The 23,752-nt window shown below is 38.7% G+C and overlaps 3 protein-coding genes across 15 annotated transcripts in view; 1 reads left to right on the top strand and 2 right to left on the bottom strand.

Moving 5' to 3' along the window:
• Positions 1-39: 39 nt before the first annotated feature.
• dgcr8 (DGCR8 microprocessor complex subunit) lies at positions 40-7,962 on the bottom strand. Of its 2 annotated transcripts, XM_049762901.1 has the most exons (14): positions 7,845-7,962; positions 6,605-7,547; positions 6,100-6,262; positions 5,802-5,944; positions 4,786-5,125; positions 4,490-4,687; positions 4,232-4,333; positions 4,013-4,111; positions 3,157-3,239; positions 2,946-3,046; positions 2,656-2,762; positions 2,374-2,501; positions 2,081-2,194; positions 40-1,562 (listed from the first exon to the last, which is right to left on the bottom strand). In XM_049762901.1, the coding sequence occupies exons 2-14, from the start codon at positions 7,280-7,282 to the stop codon at positions 1,479-1,481; spliced, it is 2,340 nt and encodes a 779-aa protein (XP_049618858.1). In that variant the 5' UTR covers positions 7,283-7,547; positions 7,845-7,962; the 3' UTR covers positions 40-1,478. The 2 variants fall into 2 exon arrangements, with proteins under 2 accessions (XP_049618858.1, XP_049618859.1); XM_049762902.1 differs by lacking the exons at positions 6,605-7,547; positions 7,845-7,962 and adding an exon at positions 6,392-6,598 and having other exon boundaries at positions 6,100-6,315.
• Positions 7,963-8,629: 667 nt separating this feature from the next.
• tango2 (transport and golgi organization 2 homolog (Drosophila)) lies at positions 8,630-18,542 on the bottom strand. Its single transcript, XM_049762938.2, has 9 exons — positions 18,311-18,542; positions 17,705-17,824; positions 15,566-15,654; positions 13,538-13,657; positions 13,318-13,435; positions 10,328-10,395; positions 10,035-10,185; positions 9,431-9,535; positions 8,630-9,263 (listed from the first exon to the last, which is right to left on the bottom strand). Exons 2-9 carry the CDS (start codon positions 17,758-17,760, stop codon positions 9,143-9,145), a joined length of 828 nt encoding a protein of 275 aa, XP_049618895.1. The 5' UTR covers positions 17,761-17,824; positions 18,311-18,542; the 3' UTR covers positions 8,630-9,142.
• A 711-nt stretch (positions 18,543-19,253) lies between these two features.
• arvcfb (ARVCF delta catenin family member b) overlaps positions 19,254-23,752 on the top strand; it is a 143,124-nt gene continuing 138,625 nt past the window's right edge. For 7 of the 12 annotated variants that reach the window (XM_049762867.2, XM_049762869.2, XM_049762870.2 and 4 more), the window contains exon 1: positions 19,254-19,578. The gene's annotated coding sequence lies outside the window, so the exon portion shown is untranslated. The remainder of the gene's footprint in view (positions 19,579-23,752) is intronic. The other 5 variants (XM_049762880.2, XM_049762878.2, XM_049762875.2 and 2 more) reach the window with 2 other exon arrangements.

Below are 23,752 nucleotides of genomic sequence, written 5' to 3'. Positions count from 1 at the left end.
TCTAATAATATTTCTATGGTCTTTTGAATACCACAGACATTAGTCAATACATTTTATTTTGCATAACAAACATCACCAGTCATGAAGTTCCTGTTACAATACATACTATACTTCATTCTGTAGGCAACACCGTCCCAAAGAAGTCACTGGTGCAAGTCAAGAAGAGCATAACATGTACAAGCAATTCTCACACTGAAACACTTAACACATATACACAATGAAAGAAATAAAATCATTAAAACTAACCAAAATCTCAGCCTCACAACTGAAATAGACAAGCCAAATACTTTAATGCACAGCAGTTTTCTATTTTAGCATCTTTTACAGATATTCTTTTAATGGCAAAGTTTGCAGCAACATTAGGTAGTCTATAAAATGCATATGACTGGATTTTAGGCTTTGGTATACAGTTTCAGAAGCGCGTGTTGGACTAAAATGATGTGACAGCCTTCCAAGTAAATTTTCATGGTTGCATTCTGCGCAATATATTGTATGTATACGTACTGTCATACGTAGTCAGCTGTCAGCATAAAGGTAAACATACAAAACTGATACAAAGTAGATAAATACCTCAAGTCATGCTGTGGACATATCTTTTAAAAATACTAATTTGCTAGGTAAATGCTTTATTTTGGAAGTGAGGACTTGGTCTTTTCACGCAAGTTTTAGGTCCAATCAATATACCCAAGGCCCTTAGTGAAAAGGATTAGCTAAGGCAACATGTAGACCATTTATTTAAGTTAAGAACACCAAAATACAAAGCTAACTTGGTGTGCACGGCTTAAATATCCAAACAGTGTTGTCAAGTAAAGACTGGTAAAGAAATGACTGTGGCCGGGGAGGCGGGCTAAAAAGTCAGCAACAAATCTCTTGGACAGGACACAAGTGCATAACAATTGTTCAGAGTACCTACTCATCACATCACAACACGTTTTCAAGCATGCAGACCAAGTCAATTTGGAAGGGGAGAGAAGAAAAAAAATAAAAAAATCATGAATCAATAATGTACTCCACCATACTAGCCATAACTCAAGCCCATAAAATGCAAGTCACTTTGTTTCCCAATAATGGCATAAATATAAGTAGTCCCTTTCAAATTTGTTACACACTAATAAAAACACAGGTGCTGGTATTGAAATGAAGCTATTAAGACACTTGAAAACAAAGCCATGGTAGGTAGTGGTTGTTACAGTCTGATGTGCATGCATTGTATTTGTACAATGTTTCTAACATGCCATCTTAACTGCACCCAGGGTGACTTTCTCCTTGTACCAAAGATGGGATGCATCTAGAGAGGTAGATGGTAATTGCGCTATGGTCTGTTAGTGCATTTTGTCCTACCCTGATGTCTACCAGCCAATCTAACTACACACAGACAAGAAGCAAGCAGTATGACGTAACATGATCTACCATCCTACATGTCAATGATGATGGGAGTGCTGAAAGAGAGCGAGTGTGGTGTCTGGCTAGCTTTCTGGTTAGACATCAACAGTGCAGAGAGGTTCACTTCCCGGCTGGGCAGATTCCATGATGGTCATCTTGGGTTTTTTCCTAGTTTCCTCCTAAAAATACAAACATACAACTATGACGCTTATTCTTCAGTGACTACTGAAGGCCCTAATCGAATCGTAAAATGTATGTGCGTACTCTACCGAAATCAGAAAATGGACTGACAACAGCAACAGAAGACTTTTGGGGCCATTAGCACCCCATTCGCCCAAAAGTAAATGTGTGTAAGGGCCATGTCACTGGGTAGCAGCATTCACTGGTGCCGTGCACAGAACAAAGTAGGGACTGTGTTATGTTTGGATATGCATTCATGCAAGGGAGAGTGAATCATCAAGTTGGATATTTAGACGTTCTGAGCAAGATTGAGGATGAAAAAAAAAATCTCCAAGTTTCTGTGATTAAAAACAATGAAACCAAGATATTTCAAAAACTTTCATCATTGTGACATGCGACTTTTACGACTCAATAGAGAAAATAGAGGGGGAATTTAAATTAATATTTAAGAAAAATAAAATAATAATCTAGTTAGCCTTTGATGGCTTAGGATAAAGCTTCAACATTGAACACTTACCCTTTGTGCTGCCAGTTTCCTCATCTCTTCTTGTAGTTTATTCAAGATATGAAGGTTTGGTTTATTCTTTTTAGCAAACTGCTGCAGCTCAATCACACTTTTGTCTGAACTTTCCTATACAATGAAAGAGGTACAGCAACGTTATTGAGACATTTACGCAGCACGCTCGCCTAGTAAATGGTGGTGGGCAGCCGCATGCCACTGTGAGGTGAGTGACCGTAATGGACTGTGAGCAACAGTGCTCTGGACAAAAATATGAATTCAATCATTACTCTGTGAAAATTAAAACCTACCTTCTTGACCATCTTATTACTCTCTCGGCCATACATTCGTAGCAGTGAGCCCCAGTTCTTCACATGAGGATGAAGCATTTGCAAAATCTTCTGAGATGCTAACTGTTTACCAACCCTCTTGTTCTTGCCTGGTTGCAGAGATCAAACAAAGAAATGTGTGCACTTTAGTCATCTGAGGTGCAGAATTGTTAGCAATGCAAGCTTAACACCCAAAATTTATATTTGAATGACTCCATGAATCGCAGTCGTCACAGAAAATCTGTCAGAAAGGAAATCACTTACACCAACCACGCACAGTATGCTTCCCACAAGTCATCACATATTCACTCTTCTGATTCTTCCCTGGTATGACCTCAAATTTTATGCTAGTGTCTCCCATCCCATGGTTTCTAATAAAGTGAAAAGAAAAAGAATAGTTAATAACGTTAATAAAGTCACAACCATCTTTTACTCAAAGGCTCATGGGGTGTAGGAAAAAAGTTGATACTGACTTGATTTTACCATACACACATCATATTGCTTTCAAAAGCACTAAACCCTGACTTTGTATGGGTGCAATATTTTCCACCCACCTTTTAAGGCACTCATGAAGAATCTGATACGGTGAAAGAAGCCCCGCTTTGTTGGTCAGCTCATACACTCTCGAGTCTTCTATACTGATATGGTTAAAATACTGCGGGGTGGTAAAAACGCTCACATTACTCCTGCTGTTGCTTTTGATAAGAGAAATTCACCTCTACACAGTTGACGATATGCATGTTGCTAGGGAAGGGTTGGATGTACCTCAAGTTCATCTGCCTCAATTGGCTTTTCCTCAGAAGTCTGCTTCACAAAGTCAGGTATAAGGATTTCCAGTGTGGCTCTTGCTGCAGGACAAATGAAATTGTCAGAAGATGATTAAAGCCATATTTAATCGCACTATTGTGACACCATTTTATATTAAGGATGTAACGATACCCAAATCACACAATACTGTGGGGATGTTGGCAATATTAAAAAATGTTCACGATACTATATAAAACCTGATGACATTGTAGGAAAAAAAAACAAAAAAAAGCCCATGATAATACAATATTGCCCCTTATTTAATACTAATAACTGCAATAAATGACTATTTTGCACAAAAATTGAGCATATACGGAAAATCACCATCGGATTCACGACGCATGCTTACAGGCCTACTTTCTTCGCACTTGTATGATTATGAATCAAACCTCATCCAAAATGGCAGCATATTCCTGTGACTTGTACAAGACGTTTGTGTTTTTGTGCAAAACAACAGTGATAAAAAAAATAGGCTTGTCTAGTCCTTTTATTGTCATGTGTTCCTATTGGCTCAGCGGCACCAAATCAGAATCAGAAAACCTTTATTGTCATTCTACATAGTACAATGAAATTGGAGACCTCCATCCAGTGCATGAGAGGTAGATACAAGTAACATAGTCAAGTAAACGAATAATAGAAAAGTAGATGAATAATCGGAAACATCACTCACAATGCTGTGGTGGGCTGAAGCGAGTGATTTTTTTTAACAGAGACGTGCTACTTTTAATAGAGATATGGCTGCTATCGTTACATCCCTAGTTTATATGGTATTACGATATGCAACATCCCACAGAGTGTGCAGTTAACAAATTACCAGCTTTATTTTTGGCAAGTTTTTTGCTACTTGCAGTCCCTACGCCATAGGTGACTCCGTCTATAATGACAGATGCGCCAAAGGGTTCACTTGGGTTCTCTGCAAGGGACAAAAACATTGTTCAATGACTGGGGGGGGGGTGAGGGAGAAGAAACTTTAGTCTTCAATTTAAGAGTGTCAGGGAACTTTTAAATATTTTTTCCTCAAGGCAAAACTTACCACATTCAAAGAAGTTGTAAACAGGCCGAACCTTAAGGACACGTTGCATGTATTCATGTAAGATGCAAACTTCAGACTTCCCATTGGGATTGATGACAAATTCTGATAAATATAAAGCGAGTTAATACACAAGAGCATGATTACCTTCATCGCTCAGTCAAAAACAACACCGACAGATTGAATACAGATTGGAACAAAAGTGGCAGTAATTTTCATTTTACAGACAACACTATCAATATCATTCAGCAATTTACCTACCTTTCTTAGTAGGTGCATCTTGGACTGACAGTGTAATGAGTTTCTGGTTTGCAGGTAGGATGGGTCTCTCTGATTCAGCCTGTTTCCTCTTCATGTCTCTGTTAAACTGCCTTCGCTCAGCCCATGTGCGGAACTTCTTCACCGTCACTTGTTCAAAGTCAAAGCACTTTTCCAGGTATTGTCTAAAATCTTCAAGTTCTGTCAAGTATTTATAGCGTTAGCATAGTGGTTTATTTAATACCATCTTGGAAACAAAAAACAAAAAAAACTCTCCCTTTCAAACACCCTGGACCTACCAATGGACTCGTCCTTGCACACCTCCACTTTGGCCTTGACTTGTCCTAGGGCTCCTTGAGCGAAGTCGCAGTGTGGAGGCTCTTTAGCAGGCTGACTGTCTTTGGTGATGCCCTCACCCTCTAGGGCAGTGTCAGCAGAATTGGAGGCAGGAACATGATCAGGCACCTCAGCTGTGTTGTTGGAGTTCTCTACATGGTCGTCACCATTTAGCCCCACGCTGGACTTAACAGGAAACTCTTGTGCTTGACGATCCACGACGCCGTTGAGTTCCTTCTCCTCATTTTCCTTCATCTTCTTATAGTGCAAGCAGGGGATGCTGCTGGTTGGAGGATCATGTTTCTAGATCATAGTGGCGGACAAAGTGTTTTAAGATAAATACTACAGTAAAGAAAAACACCCCATACCTCATGACTAAGTTTCAAAGCTGCAATTTTTAAGTTTGAGACGACTACTTTTTCATTATAGAATAGCGACGTATCTACAACAGAAAGTTACTACTGTTGTGCCGAAGCTGACCCAATTCATGTATTTAAGGCTTCCCACTGCAGACAAATGCGGCCCAGATCAGATTTTTCTTGCCTGTATGCAACCTGTATCAGATTTTTTTATGACACAGTCTGAATGGTTCAAGTCATATTTTTTCAAATCCGACCTGGATCAATTTTATATGTGGCCCTAGATCGTACACGTATCAGATGTTTTTGTAATGTGAATACAGCCAACCAATACTCCATCCAAAGCCCAAAACAAGCTCCTAGCAGGTGTAAATCAGTGCTTTGAGGGGAAATTGAGATTTTATTTAATCCTACTTAATACATGCCGCATAAAATGGACATTTAAATTGATAGTAGGAATTAAGCAACACAGATGCTTCATTTATTGAGGTGATATTTAGTAGACGTCTCTGGAAATTGAAAAGACAATTTTACAAAATATTCTTTCCAAAAAAATGAATTTCCCACATAAAATCTGAATTGAGCATTAAGACCTGCGGTGTGAACCTAGCCTTAGTTACCCTTATGCTGCCTGATCCAAGGAAGTAGGGTCGGGACCAAGTTACGACTCTGGTCTCTCTGTGCAGGTAGACTGGAATGCCTGAGTTGTGGAATGTCATGATCCATCCATCTGGAAGTGGCTCAGTGGGTGGACGTCCCCGGCCTAGAACGTATACATACACACGCACACATCAGTTAGTAGCGATTCTATACAAATTTTTGATGCAGACAGCAGAATACTTAAGTCTCACTAAGTTTCTGTGTGGTAATTAAAAACATTTAACAGTGCATAATTAAAAACAAACAGTCGCCACTTACTTTTCATGACAGTTTTAATTTTGGTCATCATGGGTTGTACACTTCCGTCACCGTCTGATTGGTGATCGCTGTCGCCACTAAATTTGTCCTCTGCTGGACGCATCTTTTTGGGGACTGGCATGCCTTCCTCCAGCAAAGCGTCAACGTCATTGTCGAATTCCTCCTTTAAAGTTTGAGATTGCCCAAGAAGTTCGGGATAGACATCACAACATGGGACTGAGGGGGCATGCGTATGAAATTCCACAATTAAACCTTGAAGAACTTGGTTATTGATGATGAGGAATGACTTGACCTGTTAAAGATTTGATGTTTGATGCCTTAACTTGAGTATGCTTCAAAATGTTTGGGCTACTGATGATGATGAATGCCATCGTTTTTTAAGACATATGTAGGCATCAGTAGGAAGACGTCTTGAAAAAAACTTGTTAAACAATAACCACACTTATTGTGTGGGAGATTTAAGGAAAGACAAGACACGTTGACAGCGGTAGGAAGATGAACTTACCTCGTACGTGTAAGCCATGGACTCTCCATCTGCTTGCTCCTGTTGAATTCTGACCTCTGACTGAAAGCCGCCATTTTCTTCATCATCCATGAAATTGTCATAGCCGTCATCCAACTCATCCAGAACGGCATACTCTACTTTGTCCTCAAGGTCTGTGTCAGCCTCCAAAACCCTACCATCTGCATCTACTGTTCCTGAGCTACCTTGGCTTAGTTTCTGATCACTGGAGAAATCCAACTCACCATTCATATTGTCTAAACTATCATCATTAACTCGCTCTTTCTCTTCACCTGTATACACAACCTTCCTGTCTTTGCTACAGCTGCTTTCAATGAAGCTAACACGGACCTTAACATCCCTTAGCAGCTTGCTATCTGGTAGAAAATTGATTACAGGGGGAGCGTGACGAGCTGTTCTGGGACATGATGGGTTGGAGTAATTGGCCTCATTTGAGGGCTGGCTACAGAAAGCAATTGTGCCAGTGCTGAGGGGCTGCTGCGGATTTGCTTCGACATCCCCTAGGGTGCATATGTATCCATCACCACCAGAGCTAACGTCCATTACCTCTGCGTCACTGGACGTTTGCAGGGGAGGTGGTGGAGGTGCTCTGCCCTCATCTTGGCCAAAATCATGAGGTGGCTCCAAAGGGAGAGGTGGTAGAACATCATCTATTTCCATTGTTTTTCTACAGAATCTAAACTTCTTTCAAACTTACGAATCAGCTGATATGAACTAACTTGATTTGTTCTTGTAGAATGCATGCAGAAGCACATCCAGAACAGAACACGTATCAGAGACGGATATGCTAAGCTGACTACATTGTTCTTTTCATTAATGTAGACAGCTTTCAGAATCACTGTCTCAATTATTGGAAATCACAATGCATTCAGCCTAATGTGGGATCAAGGCTGCGATCATCATGCTCCAGCGATTCCTCTGGCAGCTAGGGAAAAAATAACAGTGAGAGCATAATCAGCAAATATATAGGTGACGACCACCGTCAATGTTATAATACCTGGATAAGAATACTTGTTAGTCGTGACTGAATCATAATAACACGCAACCAAGCCACATACTATGAACGTTCTCCAGATTAGCTACAATGAAGCAACGGGGCCCTGCTAGCATTAGCGTCAATGCTAAGTAGCAAACAAGCGACAAACAATACTGCAGTCCACATACAGCAATCATCTTAATACCAAAGCCTTTTGAGTTTACATGAGCTTGAGTGAATACTCACCTTTACATATAATGTAACCATCTCATCAGGATCTCACTACCTACGTAACGATTCACTCAGACAAATTTGCAGTGGCGCCATCTTGAAGTGCACAACCGCACACGAATTTAGCTCGGCCTCTCCAATGCCGGCTTCTTGATTATTGGTTGCTGACGCTGTCAATCAAAGCCGTCCACTTGGCGATTTACATACAGTACGTCTGCATACCACCAGTGGCATTTTATTTTATTATTTGCTACAGGAAAACAAAGACAAAAAAATTCTAAATCAAGAAAAAAATTAATTATGCCAACCTTCAAATCAGCTTTTGTTGTGTGATTTAATTTTGCTCTACGCTTTGAACTTTGCAGATCAAGTCAACGTGAAAATGTGCTGTGAGGCAAATTATGGTAAATCCATTGCTGATGATGTGTCCCCATTATCTGCCTTGTGCACTTATTACAAGTAATGACGTAATTTGTTGTTAAATAGTCCAATTAGATGGCATTACACTGTCGTAGTCATTTTTGTTAGCTTTGAATTGAAACAAGTGTGTACAATAGATAGCAGTACACAATGACGAAAATATAAAATAATTATAATAAAAATATAATTCTGATGTAGAGCACTGTAAATTAGAAAACGGTAAACTTTTGACTGCATTTTCTTTATTGCAAGTTTATATGTATCCGCCATCCCCAATTACGTATTTTCAAGGGGTTTTGTATAAATTGTCTCATCACTACTCTTTTCCCCAAAGATGTTGCAAACATTGATGCATAAAAGGACTAAACAACAAAAAAAAATTAATCTCTGAGTTTGATTTGCTGTATTTTATATATCCTGCCCCAAAATATATACATGTGTTGTAAAGCACATCAATTGCTATTAAGAATTAAGAAGAAAACAATCACACATGCGAAGATGCTTTCCGTTATCTTTCAACAGATCTGTACATTGCTGATAACGCCATTGGGTTTAAGAAAAATGCAGCTGCATCAAAGGTTATATGAATGATCAACCAACGCTGTCGTCAGCTGTGGACACTGTAACACATTTGAAATATTTAAAAACATTTTAATCACACAAAAATGTCTTTGGTAATCTTTTAAATAATCTTCAGATATCATTTACAGCTTAATCAAAAATAAGATCTGAATAACTGTCGTGGTAGCTGCTGCTGCTGTGTTGAGTGCAACAACGGCTACTCTTAGTTGCCATGGTGACGGGGGGGGGCTTAAAGACAAAATTTTTTGGTGATGATAATGCAAGAAGTAGCGAGGCTCTGAGGCACAACGTGAGGTTCCTCCAGAACATCTTCATGTGTGCAACCTGAATCGGAAAGAATTGGTGCACCAGTTGTTTGTATCACAATTGAGCATGCTGTGCTCTGTGAAGGTCACGTTCCCCTCTGCATCAATCAGGATAATTGTATTGGTCCTGAAAGAACAAACGATATGAACATGCAAACAGAACTAAGGCAGGAACAGGTCATGTTGTTTGGTTAATTTGTTTAATTTGAAGCGTGATGTCAGGGACTGTGCCTGCACCTGAGCCTTAGCCAGGGGGATGCGTGATATCTGGTGTTAGTAGTAATCGTAACCAACCTGGTGCCATAATCGGGAGTGCGAACGCACACGGCTGACAAAGCCTGGATCATGGACTTGCTGTAACCATCACCTTGGCTCTCCTGAACTGGATCAGGCGAATTCCTGTTGATCAGACGCACAATGCAGATATGGGTTATTAGGGGGTAACATTTTTAAGAATAGGTTCAATGTAGGTTCAGTTTTTTATATCAAAGCTCATGCATGAAACATATCTCATGAGTCGAGCCTCAGCTGCAGTGTGGATTAAAGTATTGAGACAACTGGTAATAATAATTACAGTAAGGGAAAACAGAAGCTATGGTTTAAATAATTTTCAAATGTTCAATTCGATGTTTTTAAAATTTGAATATGGAAGCTTTTGTACTACTTTATAGCCACTTAAGATGTACACATAATGGACACAAAAAAAAAGTTGCACGTGTATGGAATAAAAAAAGCAATGCAAAAGTTTCTAAGCTGTAAACTCATCAGGCAGATACAGCACCCGTGTCTTTGTATGATCCCATTTGCACACATGTTTAGAATGGCAAACATTTTGAATGACTCCCTAAAGGTTCAGATGTGGTGTGTTCGGATTTGTGAATGTCTGGTTTGCACGTACAGATCTTCATTATTAAGTACACCCAGGAGCTCTTGCACAAGTCCATCGCAGGACAGTGACTGGTTGTTGACAATGCGGGTGAACTGCCGCTTGCCTTGCAGCACTTTCTTCCACGGGGTGTCCAGAAGTGAATTACTCAAGCTGTAGATTCCTGTGTAATGGCACATGAAAAATGGGATGGGGTGGTGGCGGTTAGGACATGTCACTGTGATTGAGCAACTCAACAAAAATACAGGCAGAGAAGAGGGTAAAAGTCAAAACCCTTTCTACAGCAACACACACACAAAACAGACCTGATTTCAGACGGATGGGTTCAGTGCTGCCTCTGTTTCCATAGTAACACAAATAATCTTGCAAGGTTCTTCATGGGACATCATGAAACGAAAAATCAGAAATCGTATACTTCATGATAGTTGCTAATGCACAGTACTCCCGAATGTGTGCTGTGACAAACAGAGTCTCTGAGGTTTTCCAACTACAACAAAAATAGAAAGATTATGTTAAAGGAGTCACCTGACTGGAAAATGAATTATTTTCATGAAAGGCAGAATCAGTTGGGTGCTTTAAATGTGTTTGAGACTGAGATTCAAGGGAAATTGACATGTGAAGATGCTAGAATTAGGATCACTGCCCAGTACAAATAGTCTAAGACTAGATTCAAATTACACTTGGGTGCTTTGAACAATTTATAGACTACAGTGGACCACCACCATCTGCAAGGCATAAGGACCTGGTCAGCCCGTGAATAGGCAAAATCTGTGTGTATTTGATGCCCATTGAAATGCATTAAAAAAATATATAAAAATAAATGAACCCCTCCAAACGCTGATAAAACTCTAGTATGCAATTTCCATGAGGAACGGAGAATTGGGGGAACACCCTCAAAAAAATAAACAATTACTGACAAAAAATACGAATACAGTAATTTCCGGACTATAAGCCGCACCGGACTATAAGCCGCACCAACTAAAATTCAGGGATATTTTAGTTTTTTTCTTACATAAGCCGCACCGGACTATAAGCCGCACATGCACATGAGTTTTTTACAAAGAAAGGCAGTACACAGAAAGCCGTAAAAATCCATAAATACGCCTCGCCGCCATTTAAGCCTCAGGGTTCAAAGTAACCTTCTGAATAAAATACATTAAAAGTTCACATTCATTACAACTTGTTTTTGGTGAGCAAAATGTCAGAAGAATTGAATTTAAATGCTGATTGATTGGGTTTTAATACAATGCAGATGGTCCAAACAGCGCCACTGCTTTGTGTAATCTCTAAGAGAAAGGGTTTAGAGCCCTTTGACGCAGGTCACCTAGCGTGCATTCCTACTAAAGCTCATAATAGTCACAAGCAACACAGCCAGAATAAGCAGCAGCCATAGTAGTGTTTCAAAATAGTATTTTTGTTGTTTTTTTTCTTCAAGATACCGTACAACAGTGGTCCACAGCCTTTTTACGAGTGTATAAAAGTGATCAAGTCATCACAAAAATCAAGAAAAAATCTTATATAAGCCGCACCTGACTATAAGCCGCAGGGTTCAAAATTTTGGAAAAAAGTTGCGGCTTATAGTCCGGAAATTACGGTAGGTATATCTGCACATACAGAAACGCAACTCTGTCAGTCTGGATCAGTCCACTGTATTGGTATACAAAGGTATAATGTCTTAATGGACAGGGTGAACTGAGTCAGAGTTACTAAATAGAGGGGAAGAAATAACACATGGCCAAATCCTTCGATGAAGAAAAAAAATTTTTTTTTAATGTGAATTTAGTGACAGACCAACTATTGTCCAGTCAATTTGAAATGTGGCGCGGGGACTACTGCAAATTCAAACTGGAAGACAAAATCATAATCTGTTGTGATGTGCGTGACCTATTATTTAAAATAAGCTAAAAGACGAATAGCACCACAGGGCACAATGTATGGCACCATTAACATCTGACACTACAATTTTATCTTGCTATAAAACAATCAATGAAGAAAAAAATTGACAAAATTTATATGAATACTTACATCACAATCAAACAACATCCATTCACTGTATTCCAATTGTGATTTATCACCCAACAGAAAGAAATGTATCAATTCAGAACATAAAATTATTGATTTAAAACAATTTTAAAAAACTCCAACAGCAACTTATTTTAAGCGTCAAGCAACCTTTTGCATTTATTGTCAATTTCACTGAAACGGACAACCTGACACACTTTCATTTGCCACAAATGATTAGGTTGAATCTTGGCACCGTGAAATCTGACTTCACAAGATCTTGCGTGCAAATTGCATGTGCAGCCTCAGCTGAATATTGTCATGTCGGAACACATCACATACATCGCTATCATGGTCAATTTATTTTCAAGTATGATTACAGCACATTACTATGGTTTCTATGAGTGCAGGCATCAAATGAATTCATACAGAACCCACTGAATGATCAAATATGCAAGAAGCCAGTGCAAATAACTGAAACACAATGTAAGGTGCTAACAAGGCTGGACTAAAAACCAGAGCCCTTATCAGCACTCAGGTCAAGGTGCCTCAGACGTATCAAAACACATCATGTGGAGCTGGCCATTGAATGAAAACATGAGCCATTTCTACTTATGAAACCCATGAGAAGCAGCAGAGGGCCATATTTAGGCTTCCATGAGTGAACAGCAGGACGTCGAAGTCACAGAGCAGAGGATCGGGGGATGAGTAGGGAAGAGCAGAAAACAGACTTTTTACTGATCTCTGTGAGCCAAGCAATCGGCATGCTGCCTGGGAGACCTTGAATGAAGTGTCCCCAAGATCGATGCAGCAAAGCAGTTTCTTCATTACTATGTGTCGAGTTAGATACTATACCAGACTAATAGTGTTTTATTCTGTGATCGCTGCAATTTTGTCCTTGCTCCATGATTAATTCACATTTCAGCTGAACTGACCCGAATCACCCCAGAGATCATTTGGAGCATGACTAAAGGTACAATTGTTGACTTTTGAGGGTTTCAAGTGACTATGTGGATGACTCCATAGCTTCATCCGTGACTTACATGTACGTATCGTTGAAAGTTTAGGACGAAATTTCCTTTTAATCTCTTTAGAACGAGTATCACTAACCATCCGGAAAAAAAAAAAAACTAAATAAAACTGAGAAAAGAAAAATACAGAATTATCTTTCAAGAGCAGAACTGCATTAAAAAAGTAATAATAATAACCTAACCCTAAAAAAACAAAAAGGATTTTAAAGGCGTGGTTTTGTGAAAGTACAATTCATCCAAACATCAGCAAATATTTTACTTACTTGAACTCTGCTGTGAGAAGGTTGAAGCCATTATACAGGTGACTTTCTGTTGAGACCTTCTTTAGGTAGGAGTAGCAGTCCAAGTCCTTGTCTACAAGGTAGTTGGAAACAAGGAAACCTGTGGAAGGATACTGATAGCTTGTAACTCTATTTGACTACGATGAACTGAACAAACGGAGGAATGATAGGTGGAAAAAAACAAAAACAAAATGAACATCACCTCTTCCTTGCGCATCTGGGTTGGGCCGTCCTTCCATGTAGTTTGTGATTGCAGCTAGCTTCCCGTTCTTGGTGATCCCCAGCCATGATCCCCCTTCTTTACCATATTCCAGATCAAGACCTGAGTTGTGGGACATGAGTGCGAGAATCTTAAAAGCAACATCTCTTGTATAAAAATACCAAAGCTTTGTAGTCATAGTCAGATAACTTGTTCTTAAGTTCCACATTTATTTATTTACCATCCATTTTCTTGATTTATGTGACAGTTACTAACACACAGCTGGTTCGCATGACAACACATAAAATAAAACAGATACATATCAATGAATTCAGAGCTGAATGAAATTCCAAACCATTAAAAGTAAAAGTACACAGCAACATCGGAATATAGAGAGGGGGTTGTTGCAGTCGCATCACAGGATGAATTTAAAGGCTTCCAGAGTTTGGTCCATAGTTTATATATATTTACAGTGCATGTGCATTTGCACACCACTTGAGTGCATCCCCTAATATATAACTAAAATGGACAATCTGCTTGACACGTGATACACATAATGAATCTTCTTGCAATCTTGAATACATAAATCAATAAGTGTGGTTTTTCTTCGGCATGTTCCTTGACAACTCAAAGGAAAGGTCGTTTAAGTCTACTGCAGTGGCTGGTGATCAATAACCACAGGCCACTTAAACTGACAGTGACCAGTGGAGCCAAATGATCTTACTGCTCGAAAGGTGGACAGAAACCTAGCCCAAGTGCCCCCCGGGAGCCGTAGCTTACTTCTGCTCTCGTCATGCTACGCCTCCTTCAGGACCTCTCCCCAGTCCCACGATAAGGCAGTGCCATTTATTCCTGTCACGCCGCATAAAAGCAGACATCAATTAAAGGACCCAAGGCTGAAGTCCTGACCTGTCTATTACAAAGGGGACAAGGATGCCATCGCTGCACGTCCTCCTCCAGAGGAAAGAAAAGGAAGATTGATTTCTCCTGCTATCGGCCATAATGTGTATTGAACATTAGTCAATTAAATATAGTTGACTGCAGAAGGGGACATACTGTGACAGTGGAGAATTACTAGATTCTGAATTGCTAGAGAGACTATTGCTTCATGATTTAAAGCTATTAAGTTTTGAATAAAGGTGCAGTGAAGGAGAGGTCAAAATGTATATTACTTTGCATATTCTCAAACATTCTGTTTGACTTACTTTGTATTTGGCATGCCATTCATCTACAAAAAGCATAAGATCTGTCTGCTTATTTAACTTTATCAGCAGACCTTAGCCGAGACTAATCAACACTAAACCAACTGCTTATCAGGGCATAAACTTGGGTCACAGAGAAATGCACTTTAAAAACTATCTCAGGAAAGGACACTGGACTTTGCTCTCCACTTCCACTATCGTCAAATTTGTGGCTCTGTTACTTATCCATTTGCGGCAATACAAAGTAGTAGTTTGTCCATAATTAATTTGATAACCTCATTATTTTAGATATACATTTAATAACTTGTAAATGATTATAAAAATAATATAGCTGGCTGCCTTGTTCATTCAACACGTTAGCAGACAACCGTCACGTGTGTAAACGTTGGACTAAGCTGTACATTCACTCACAGCTTTGCTGAATGGAATGCATCTAGTGTTAATCTGCAAGAATGAAGCCATATTGTTCTGAGCCAACACTATAAAATGCACCTACAGAGTGAGATTCTACTTTTACTGTGGAAGCGAATCTTTGTAGGCACAAAATAAACTTTGGAGAACAGTGGATCAGGAGGTGTAGCGAATGGAGATGGTGGAGATTTCGAGAGCAAATACAGCTCCTCCCACGGCAAAAAAACATAATTTCTGCTTCTTACAGGTGTCGACACGACTGTTTGGAATCCCGTGACCATTCAAGGTAAAAATCCATGATGATCCAAATAAATTCTCTGTGGCTGTAATGATTCTTTAAATCCATTTTGACCCCTTCGTGTGGTTCGGTGGTAAGCAACTCATTGAAGTTGTGACTTTATTGGTTCAAATGACTTACCGCTGAGAATGTCACTATTGGTCCCCCAAAATTCTGCAGCCTTTGATGGTCTGTTGTAGAGCTCATCTCTGTTTGCAGCCAAAATTAGCCTTGGGAGAGAAGAGAGAAGTCATGTATTTAGTATCTATTCAGGAAGGCATTTGTATACATTTGTGGAATGAACTTACAGGTGTACCCTGCTGAAAAATGTTTGTTACGTGCGCAAACACTTGCAAGCTGCAAGTAACAAACTGTTACTTGTTTTGTCAGGCCATAGGTACCAGTAAACATCTTTCCAGTGTGACTAATTTATTTTTTATTTTTTTAATCCATTTTTAATACTTCCCTTTGCTTTTGGAGAACTTAAAATAAAATGCCTGTTATTCTCTGAAAATTACAGTCACTGCACAGGAGGCGCCTCATTAATCTTGGGCAATGGGAGCATACATTTTCGGAGAAGATAAATATCAGCCCCGACTGACCTCAAAGAGGTCAACCTCTGCGCAGCAAAGGCTAATCATGATAGCTTGTTGATACGGTGCTATCTGAGCCTGTGCTGCTCCAGAAAACAAATTCTAATGATGCCACACACAGAATCTAGTGTTATCAGACCCAGTGGGCAACATCACATTCGAGCAGAGATGAGCACTGAAATTTCCAGGACATTTTTGACGAACAGACCACAAATCAAATATCATCACATCAGAGAACGTGTCTGCCTTGCGACTGACTCGTAATCAGTCCTGTCTTGATCAATGTTTTTTGGATTTGTGATCTTTCATTTTGTAACTTTTTAGTATGCAGCATTGCACATCAATGCTGTTGCAACTACTAGTCTATATATAGCACTGCTGTAACTGAATGAGGACACACTGTTTCACCTTTCCTCGGGTTGATGTCTGAGTCACTGCACAAACACCTCTGATCTGATCTCCTTAGGCAGGGTCAGAAACCCAAAGACAAGGACAGCGATGGACTTTTTCCAGGTAGGACATTGGCTCTCAGCGTTTGGGGGATTTAAATAAAGCCCCACTCCACATCACACCCTAACTCGTACAGATGGCTCATTGTGCAGTAGTGCACACGTTTGCATTGCTCACTAAAAGGTCACACTTGCAATAGTACCAACAACAATGTTGACAGTGCATTATTCATCTCATTACTTATCAGCCATACGTGTGGAACAAGAATGGTGCCTAAACAAATAACTTCATTACATTAAGGTAGCACCTCTAAGGAGACAGTTGCTCAATTTGTTAATAACTAACTATACAAGTGTATAAAAGCATAACACTTTGATCAGAAAATTTATTTAGCATTAAAAGTATGTTGCCCACCAGTCTAACATGCCTATAGAAGTCTAATATAAGTCCATCAGGGGTCAGCAAGGACTACCTGTGGGGTGTATTTTAAAAATAGCTCACCTGTGATGGGACATGATGATTTCTTTGGAATGTTGTAGAAGTGATTTTTTTAAAAATGTAAACACAGTGAATTAAAGAAACAATTTGTGGCATAATAATATGTTCTATGCAGCCCCACGTCTAAATAATACAGTATTCTGATTAATATTGCACATGTGGAACATGAATTAATCAGCAAAATCCATCTGTTTTTATCCATCTCATGGGGCAGCCAATTTCCCACATGCTGTCGACTGACAATGGCACCACAAACAACAAATCATAGCACAGTTTGTGAAAGTCACATGACCAAATTGCAGAGAACATTGCTGGTTGGCTTTTTCTAACCTGTAAATTGATTTTGGACTACTTTCAGATCAGTATGTATGAGGGCTACAACTGTATTGCTGCTGCATCTCCGCTGAGCACAATATATTTTATTTAGGTTTTTACAATGATTACCATTTGTTGTAAACCGGTAGCTTTAGTGTAATGTAGAGATTTATAGTGAAGAAGACAAAGGCAACTTTCTTGCCTTAGTAATAATACACATCCTCAAATACACTTCACAAGTCAAAGTCAAGTGAAATCACATAAATACTCTTGAAATCAAGTGCCTCTGCTGATTTAATATTATAATTTGTGTAGTATTAATTAGGCATTGCTTTAAATCCAAATCCAATACAGCATTTCCATTTTATGAGTTAATTGTAAAATATATATTTTAAAAAGTACATAAAATAAATCTGAAAATTACCTGTAGGCATTTTTGGATGCAGGCCGGGGGTCAAATTTAATAAAAATGATGCACATGGATGCTGTGGGAGATTGATGACAGCCACCCCTGTCCACTTCCACTATCAAAAAATGGTCATGTCTGCCAGGAAGAAGACAACAGCAACAACAAAAATGAAACAAGCATTTGTTTAGATTGGTCAGGCGTATGCTTTTGGTATGTGGCAATTAAGCTTTCAATATAATTGCTTGCATTATGTTTTTTTATTACATTATGTGGACCTAATTGGAAATGCAGAGCACTGTAAATACCATGTTCATATTTCAACTGATGAACTTCAATGCCTTCAATATGTTTGCGATTACCCTTTTCCGAAACTGCATATCATTCTGTGGAACTGGGAACTATATGTTTTAATTGTCGGTATATATGGAACTGCAATTGCTAGCTTTCATTTTACTTTCGCTATGAAGATAAGCCAGCATACTAGCTATATGTTTTTATTTTGAACGATCAACGGTACCAGCTAACGTCAGCAACACTAGGGTTAATTACTGCATATTACTTTGGGTAATAAATCAAGGAAACTCATTTGTCATTTCTCCAAAATCGTGGCTCGTGACTCACCGATAGTAATATTCTGGACCAACCCGCTGTCAAAGTTTACTACTAAAGTAGCCTCTCTACTGCCAAATGGCTCTGGTTAGGGTAGGTTTCCCAGTGGTTATCTCGGTTTAACCGTTGCTCCGTCCCTCTGTTTTGCGTCGACTAAGGCGGATTCGGTTTGCTATTGACGTCCCGAATGTCGCCCACTCTTGTCATGCAGGTAAAGAAAACGAGCGCATCTTTTCCAAGGTCCTCTGGTGACGTTGATTGGCCAGTTCAGTCCCAAGTCAAGTGGATATATTTCATTTCCGTTTTCCGTAACTGCCAAAATAAAAGAAACGTTATTGCCTCCTTCCTATTGTGAAAATAAATATTTTATCCAATAAAAGTTAGAAAGGTATAAATTACATTGAAGGTCGTGCATAATGCTTTTGGGCAGTCTCATCACACTCGTAATCACGCCTTTGGACAATTTCGAGGCCAGGGTTCGATAAATATATATTAATAGTATATACTATGCATGTTTTTGGAACGTGGGAAGAAACCAGAGCACCTGTCGCCCAGACAATCAACCCCCCCCCATGTATATGTAAATATAAAATATGAATTAACTGTACAACCTGTCTGACTTTTACTTTAGTAAAAATACTACAATTTACGTTTATCATACAATATCTACCCACCCAGCCATCCCCGAATCGCTTATTCTCATTGGGGTCGAACATGTTTTTTCCTCCCCAATAAAATCAAGATGAAGAAAGGACTAGGGATCTGTAGATTTTAAATTCCTTTTGTTACAGAATATATTTTTTAACAATAATAATTGAAAAAATCATAAAAATGAACATTTAGAGCAATTCCTTGATTATTTTGTTAACATAGTACGTAAATGTTTACAATCTACGTATTCATGCAATTCTGTGCGGTTGGCGATGGGCGGAGACACGAGTCTGTGTCCGACAGCATCCACGGTTTTGAATGAAAGGGATAGAGGTTGCCTTTTATACAGCGCGACGACACTGTCATTAATTGCCAATTATTCACCAACGCAACCAAGTTGCAACTTTCCAATCAGTAGTTATACATTTTCGTGTGTTTTTGCGCAAGTTCTGCATTACACAGAAGGCAAGTGAACGCACCAATATCTGAGATTAGTCAGGTTGACAGCGAAGGTCCGCAGCAGCTCAACTGCATACAAAAAGATACTCATTCAAACCACCGGAACTACTGTCCATCATCTCGCAAGCTCTCGTCGCGTCCGTAAAGGAAGATGGACTGGACAAACTGAGGTAAAAGCAATGCAGCACATTGTACTGTCGCGCAAATCCATGCTTGCACCACCAAGTTGTAATCTGTGCCTTACAACTCACTATAACCAGGGGGGCGTCATGAATGCAATTGAGAGAAATTAGGCAATGACGCATCTTGACGAGATGTACTACGCTTTTGTCTCACGATCATTCATATGAGACAAAAAACATTTAGTTTTGTAGCCTTTATAATTGTACTAGCTATTCTGTAAATTCATTTGTGGACCAATTTCCCCTATTGATCCATTTTTTTTTTAGAACGAGACACCAATTAACTCATCCTTTATGATGACATAGTTTTTGCTCCTACAGTTTTAATGAGTTGTCGAAGAGGTTGCATGTCATTATCGGCAGATTGGGAGTCTGTCGGTGGCAGGACATGTTGTCTGTGTTGTAGTATCATAGTCAGACTAATGTGCGCAAACATATCCAAGACCAGTCTTGAAAATGCCCTTAATAGCGTTATCTGCATACTCCGTTCATGTTTGCCTTATACCCAGCTTTGAAGTGAGGGGTCAATCCATCTAATTAACTAATTGTGCTTGAGCACTTCATTTACAACTACTTCTCGAGACTCATTCAAAACCCACATGTCGTGGCCTGTATTGGATTATGTCAGAACAAATGTTCAGTTTGTTGATGATTATAATAAGAAGAATCACAAAATCTCATTTCAGCACCCATGTTAGGTAATATGCCAAATACATGTTATTATGAATATAATATTTAAAGGGTTTGCTTATTTTTTTCCTTCTTTCATTAAGTCATTAGAGTTGAGACTGAGCAATAGCATCATTTTTTTTTTTGCCTTTTTAAAAATTCCTTAACCTCAGAAACTGGAGAAAAGTCATGGCAAAAATTGCAACAGACTGTGTTGATTTTGTGAAAATTTCTTTTAATCAAGATGGGTCTGTCTTCGGGCTTTCATCATCTTCACCCTGCGTCACTATTGGCCCATCTTAAAGGTTAAAATGTCATTTTTGTTGTGGTACTGTTATGACTTGGGGCGAGTTCAACCTTGAGTTCTTTATTGTGCTAATTTACTTCGAAACATGGTCCCTGAAGAAGATGTGGTATTTGAAACTGTCAGCTCTGTGGCATAGTTACTCATTCACATGTGAAAACACACAATAACAGTTGGTTAATGTCAGATCCATTTAGCTTATTATGTGACAAATAAGCCATGGCACCATCAGGGTATGACTCCCTTATTTGAGCGACTTTTGGACATTTTAAGCATCCTCGTGTATTGCTTGTATGTGGCTGCCATTTTGCATTCATAAGCACGAATGATACTGATTTAAGATGTGTTAGTTTGTCTTCACATGACATGACGGACTGCTTCTCACACCCCTGTGAACTTTTTATACCTCCCCCTTTGGACTGAACACTGATATCATGTTCCTTCATCAGAAGATAAAAAAATGACTTGAATGAATTCCTTTTTTATTTGATTTTTTTTGCCTCAGTTTTTCTTCAAAAAACTCAAACAGCTGTTGCAAGGCATGGAAGAAAATTTCAGGGATCAAGGCATTTTTTTTCTTGGTGTCATCACATTATGCAAAACAGATCCGAATGATAATTTTACACCATGTATCCCAGTGGAAGAAAACAGTTTTTTGCATGAATAATTTGAGTTTTTTCGCTTTGGCTGCTTGAAAATGAAATCCTGGCTGTTTTCCACCATTATTGGAAGGAAACATACTTTCATCAAAATAGTGTGTCTGTGATGGTTATTTACTCAACAGAAGACACTACCATACATTAGACAATGTTATTTTCCAAATAAAACTATTCTTCTTGTTTGATGTAATTTTATTTCTGGATTTTATTGACGAATATTCACATTTCATATTGTTCTTAATTTCTTTTGGTGAATTTTAGAATGTTTGGATCATTTAAATGATCCTTATTCTTGTTTTGCTAAACTCTTTGTTCTTATATTAGCTTAGCTGCATATCAGTTTTACTCTGCCTCTTGTGTTTCCTCATCAATGATGTCTGCTGACAGTTTTATCATCATACATACGGTCATGCTGTTGTTTGTGTGCGCAGAGGCGCAGCCAGGGAATAACATAACCCTCTGGGCCCAACCTCATCAATGCCACAAATTGAAAATACTATTTTCCAAGGCCCCTGTTAGTCTTGGATCTTGATAATCATCATTACTTTTCTTCTTCTTATAGGGTCGTTTTGTGTGCGTGTGTCATACATTTGTCGATTCTGCTTTTTATTGTGGAGAAGCACCATGTGATACAAGGTTTGCATGAGAATTTGTGAATTTATTTTATTTTATTTTTTTTTATAGAGGCCATAGATATGCTTATGGGATGTTTGAGACAGACATGATGCAATCTTTTTATTGATTGACATAAAATATTTAACTCTCTCAGACTGTTCCTTTCTCTTGTGTCAATTTACTCTTTGTTCCTGTCTCATTACGTAGTGCGGGTTGAGGCGGAACTAATAGCTTCCTAATTACTCCCTCACTGTCACTTATCATTGACATACCTGTCTGAACACGATGCTCTGGCAAAGTTACGTCTGTTCCTGGTTGCATTTTTAAGACCATGTTGAAGCGTAGTTTAGTGGTCACATCCCATTAACTGATGTTTCTTCATAAACCGGTTTGTTTGAAAAGGTAATATGTTATATTACCTTTAATCTTGTTATTATATGTGATTATTAAAAAATTCATTCACTGTATCAATAATTTCACATTGATAATGTTAAAGATATCTCACAATAATTAGGAGATAATGATTAATCTGCAACACTTTTATTTATAACATTGTGCCAGTGTTTATATTTTTAAATTTCAATTTTCCAATGATCACAAGATTCCGAGAAAATCCCAATGTCCCATCACTGGTGAGCCATCTTTAGAACAGGCCCGCGGTATACTCATGAGGTCCTTGGGGGCTACCTGGTGCCGGTGAGCATCACATTGATGGCCCCTGCTTTAATTAATTACAAATCGGGAAGTTTTGCGGAAACGTCATCATTGCTTCATTTCTTCACTACAATTGTTCTCACTGTTAATTTCACTGCCCATGATTTGGAAACTTGGCTGTGGGAAGAACAGCCATTTTCAAGCCACACCAAGACTTGCATTGCTGCACCATAAGTATTTTGATAACGATTGCGGAAATAAAAAAGTGATTGTAATGCAGTTATTTTAAAATGACTGATGCGTCCCCAAGTAGCACAAAGTAACCAAAATGAAAATTTAATGGGCAGGTCACAATAAAACAAAACTCATAGTAGAGGATTCTCATCAGGTATTTAATGGTTTGTGATCCATTAGACAGATTTTGACCTTGTTGTTGTTCCTTGTCTGCTGTAGAGGAGACTATTAGAATCCCCCTTTTGAAATCATCGCAAATATTATGCTCTACACTGTTAATCTTTTTCATCTTACCGTTATTCCTACCTCATTATAGTTTCATGTTCAGTGTAGCATTTCATTAGCAAGGTTGCATGGGGGTTGTTGAGGAGCAGCGTTATTAGTACTGAAATGCTATTATGCATTTGCTATTTCATTTAGAGCAGGTATTAGTTGCCTTAAACACCTGAGTAGTACTTAATACGTGAACTGGTGATCTTGGGCTTAATGAATATGATATTCATACCGAACAAAAATGACATGAGCTAAAATCACAGATCTTTCTGTCTGTCTAATATGGTAATATTTTATTTTCTCAAATATTGTTCACAAATCTGTCTAATTCTGAGTTTGTGCGCACTTTTTCCAAGATATTCTAGCAAATTTACACGAGTTGCATATTAAGATGTACGGCATGTAGTGAAACATGTATTCTTTGCTCACAGTTGCTTATGATAATGAATATTGGTCCACTTCTCTTCAATGGCCCTGCAAAGTTGCTGGATACTTATTTGCGTTTTCTTTAGTACAGTGCCTTTAACTAATGTCTCATCTGTTTTCACTGTCTTCTTCAATTGAAAAATAATGCTTGATGCCTGAGAAGAGTATATGTTTACAAGTATTTCTTTTTGTATATTTAAATCATTTCACAACATTCATAGTGCAACTATGCATAGTTTAGTTTTTTGTTCTATTTTAAAACGTACTTAACATTTACAACCAAAAATGTTAATGCCACTGTACCACCTTTAATTTAAGTTGCACCATT

The sequence above is a fragment of the Syngnathus scovelli genome, chromosome 3, assembly GCF_024217435.2.
Source record: "Syngnathus scovelli strain Florida chromosome 3, RoL_Ssco_1.2, whole genome shotgun sequence".
NCBI lineage: Eukaryota > Metazoa > Chordata > Actinopteri > Syngnathiformes > Syngnathidae > Syngnathus > Syngnathus scovelli.
This window is presented reverse-complemented; position numbering and strand designations above follow the sequence as displayed.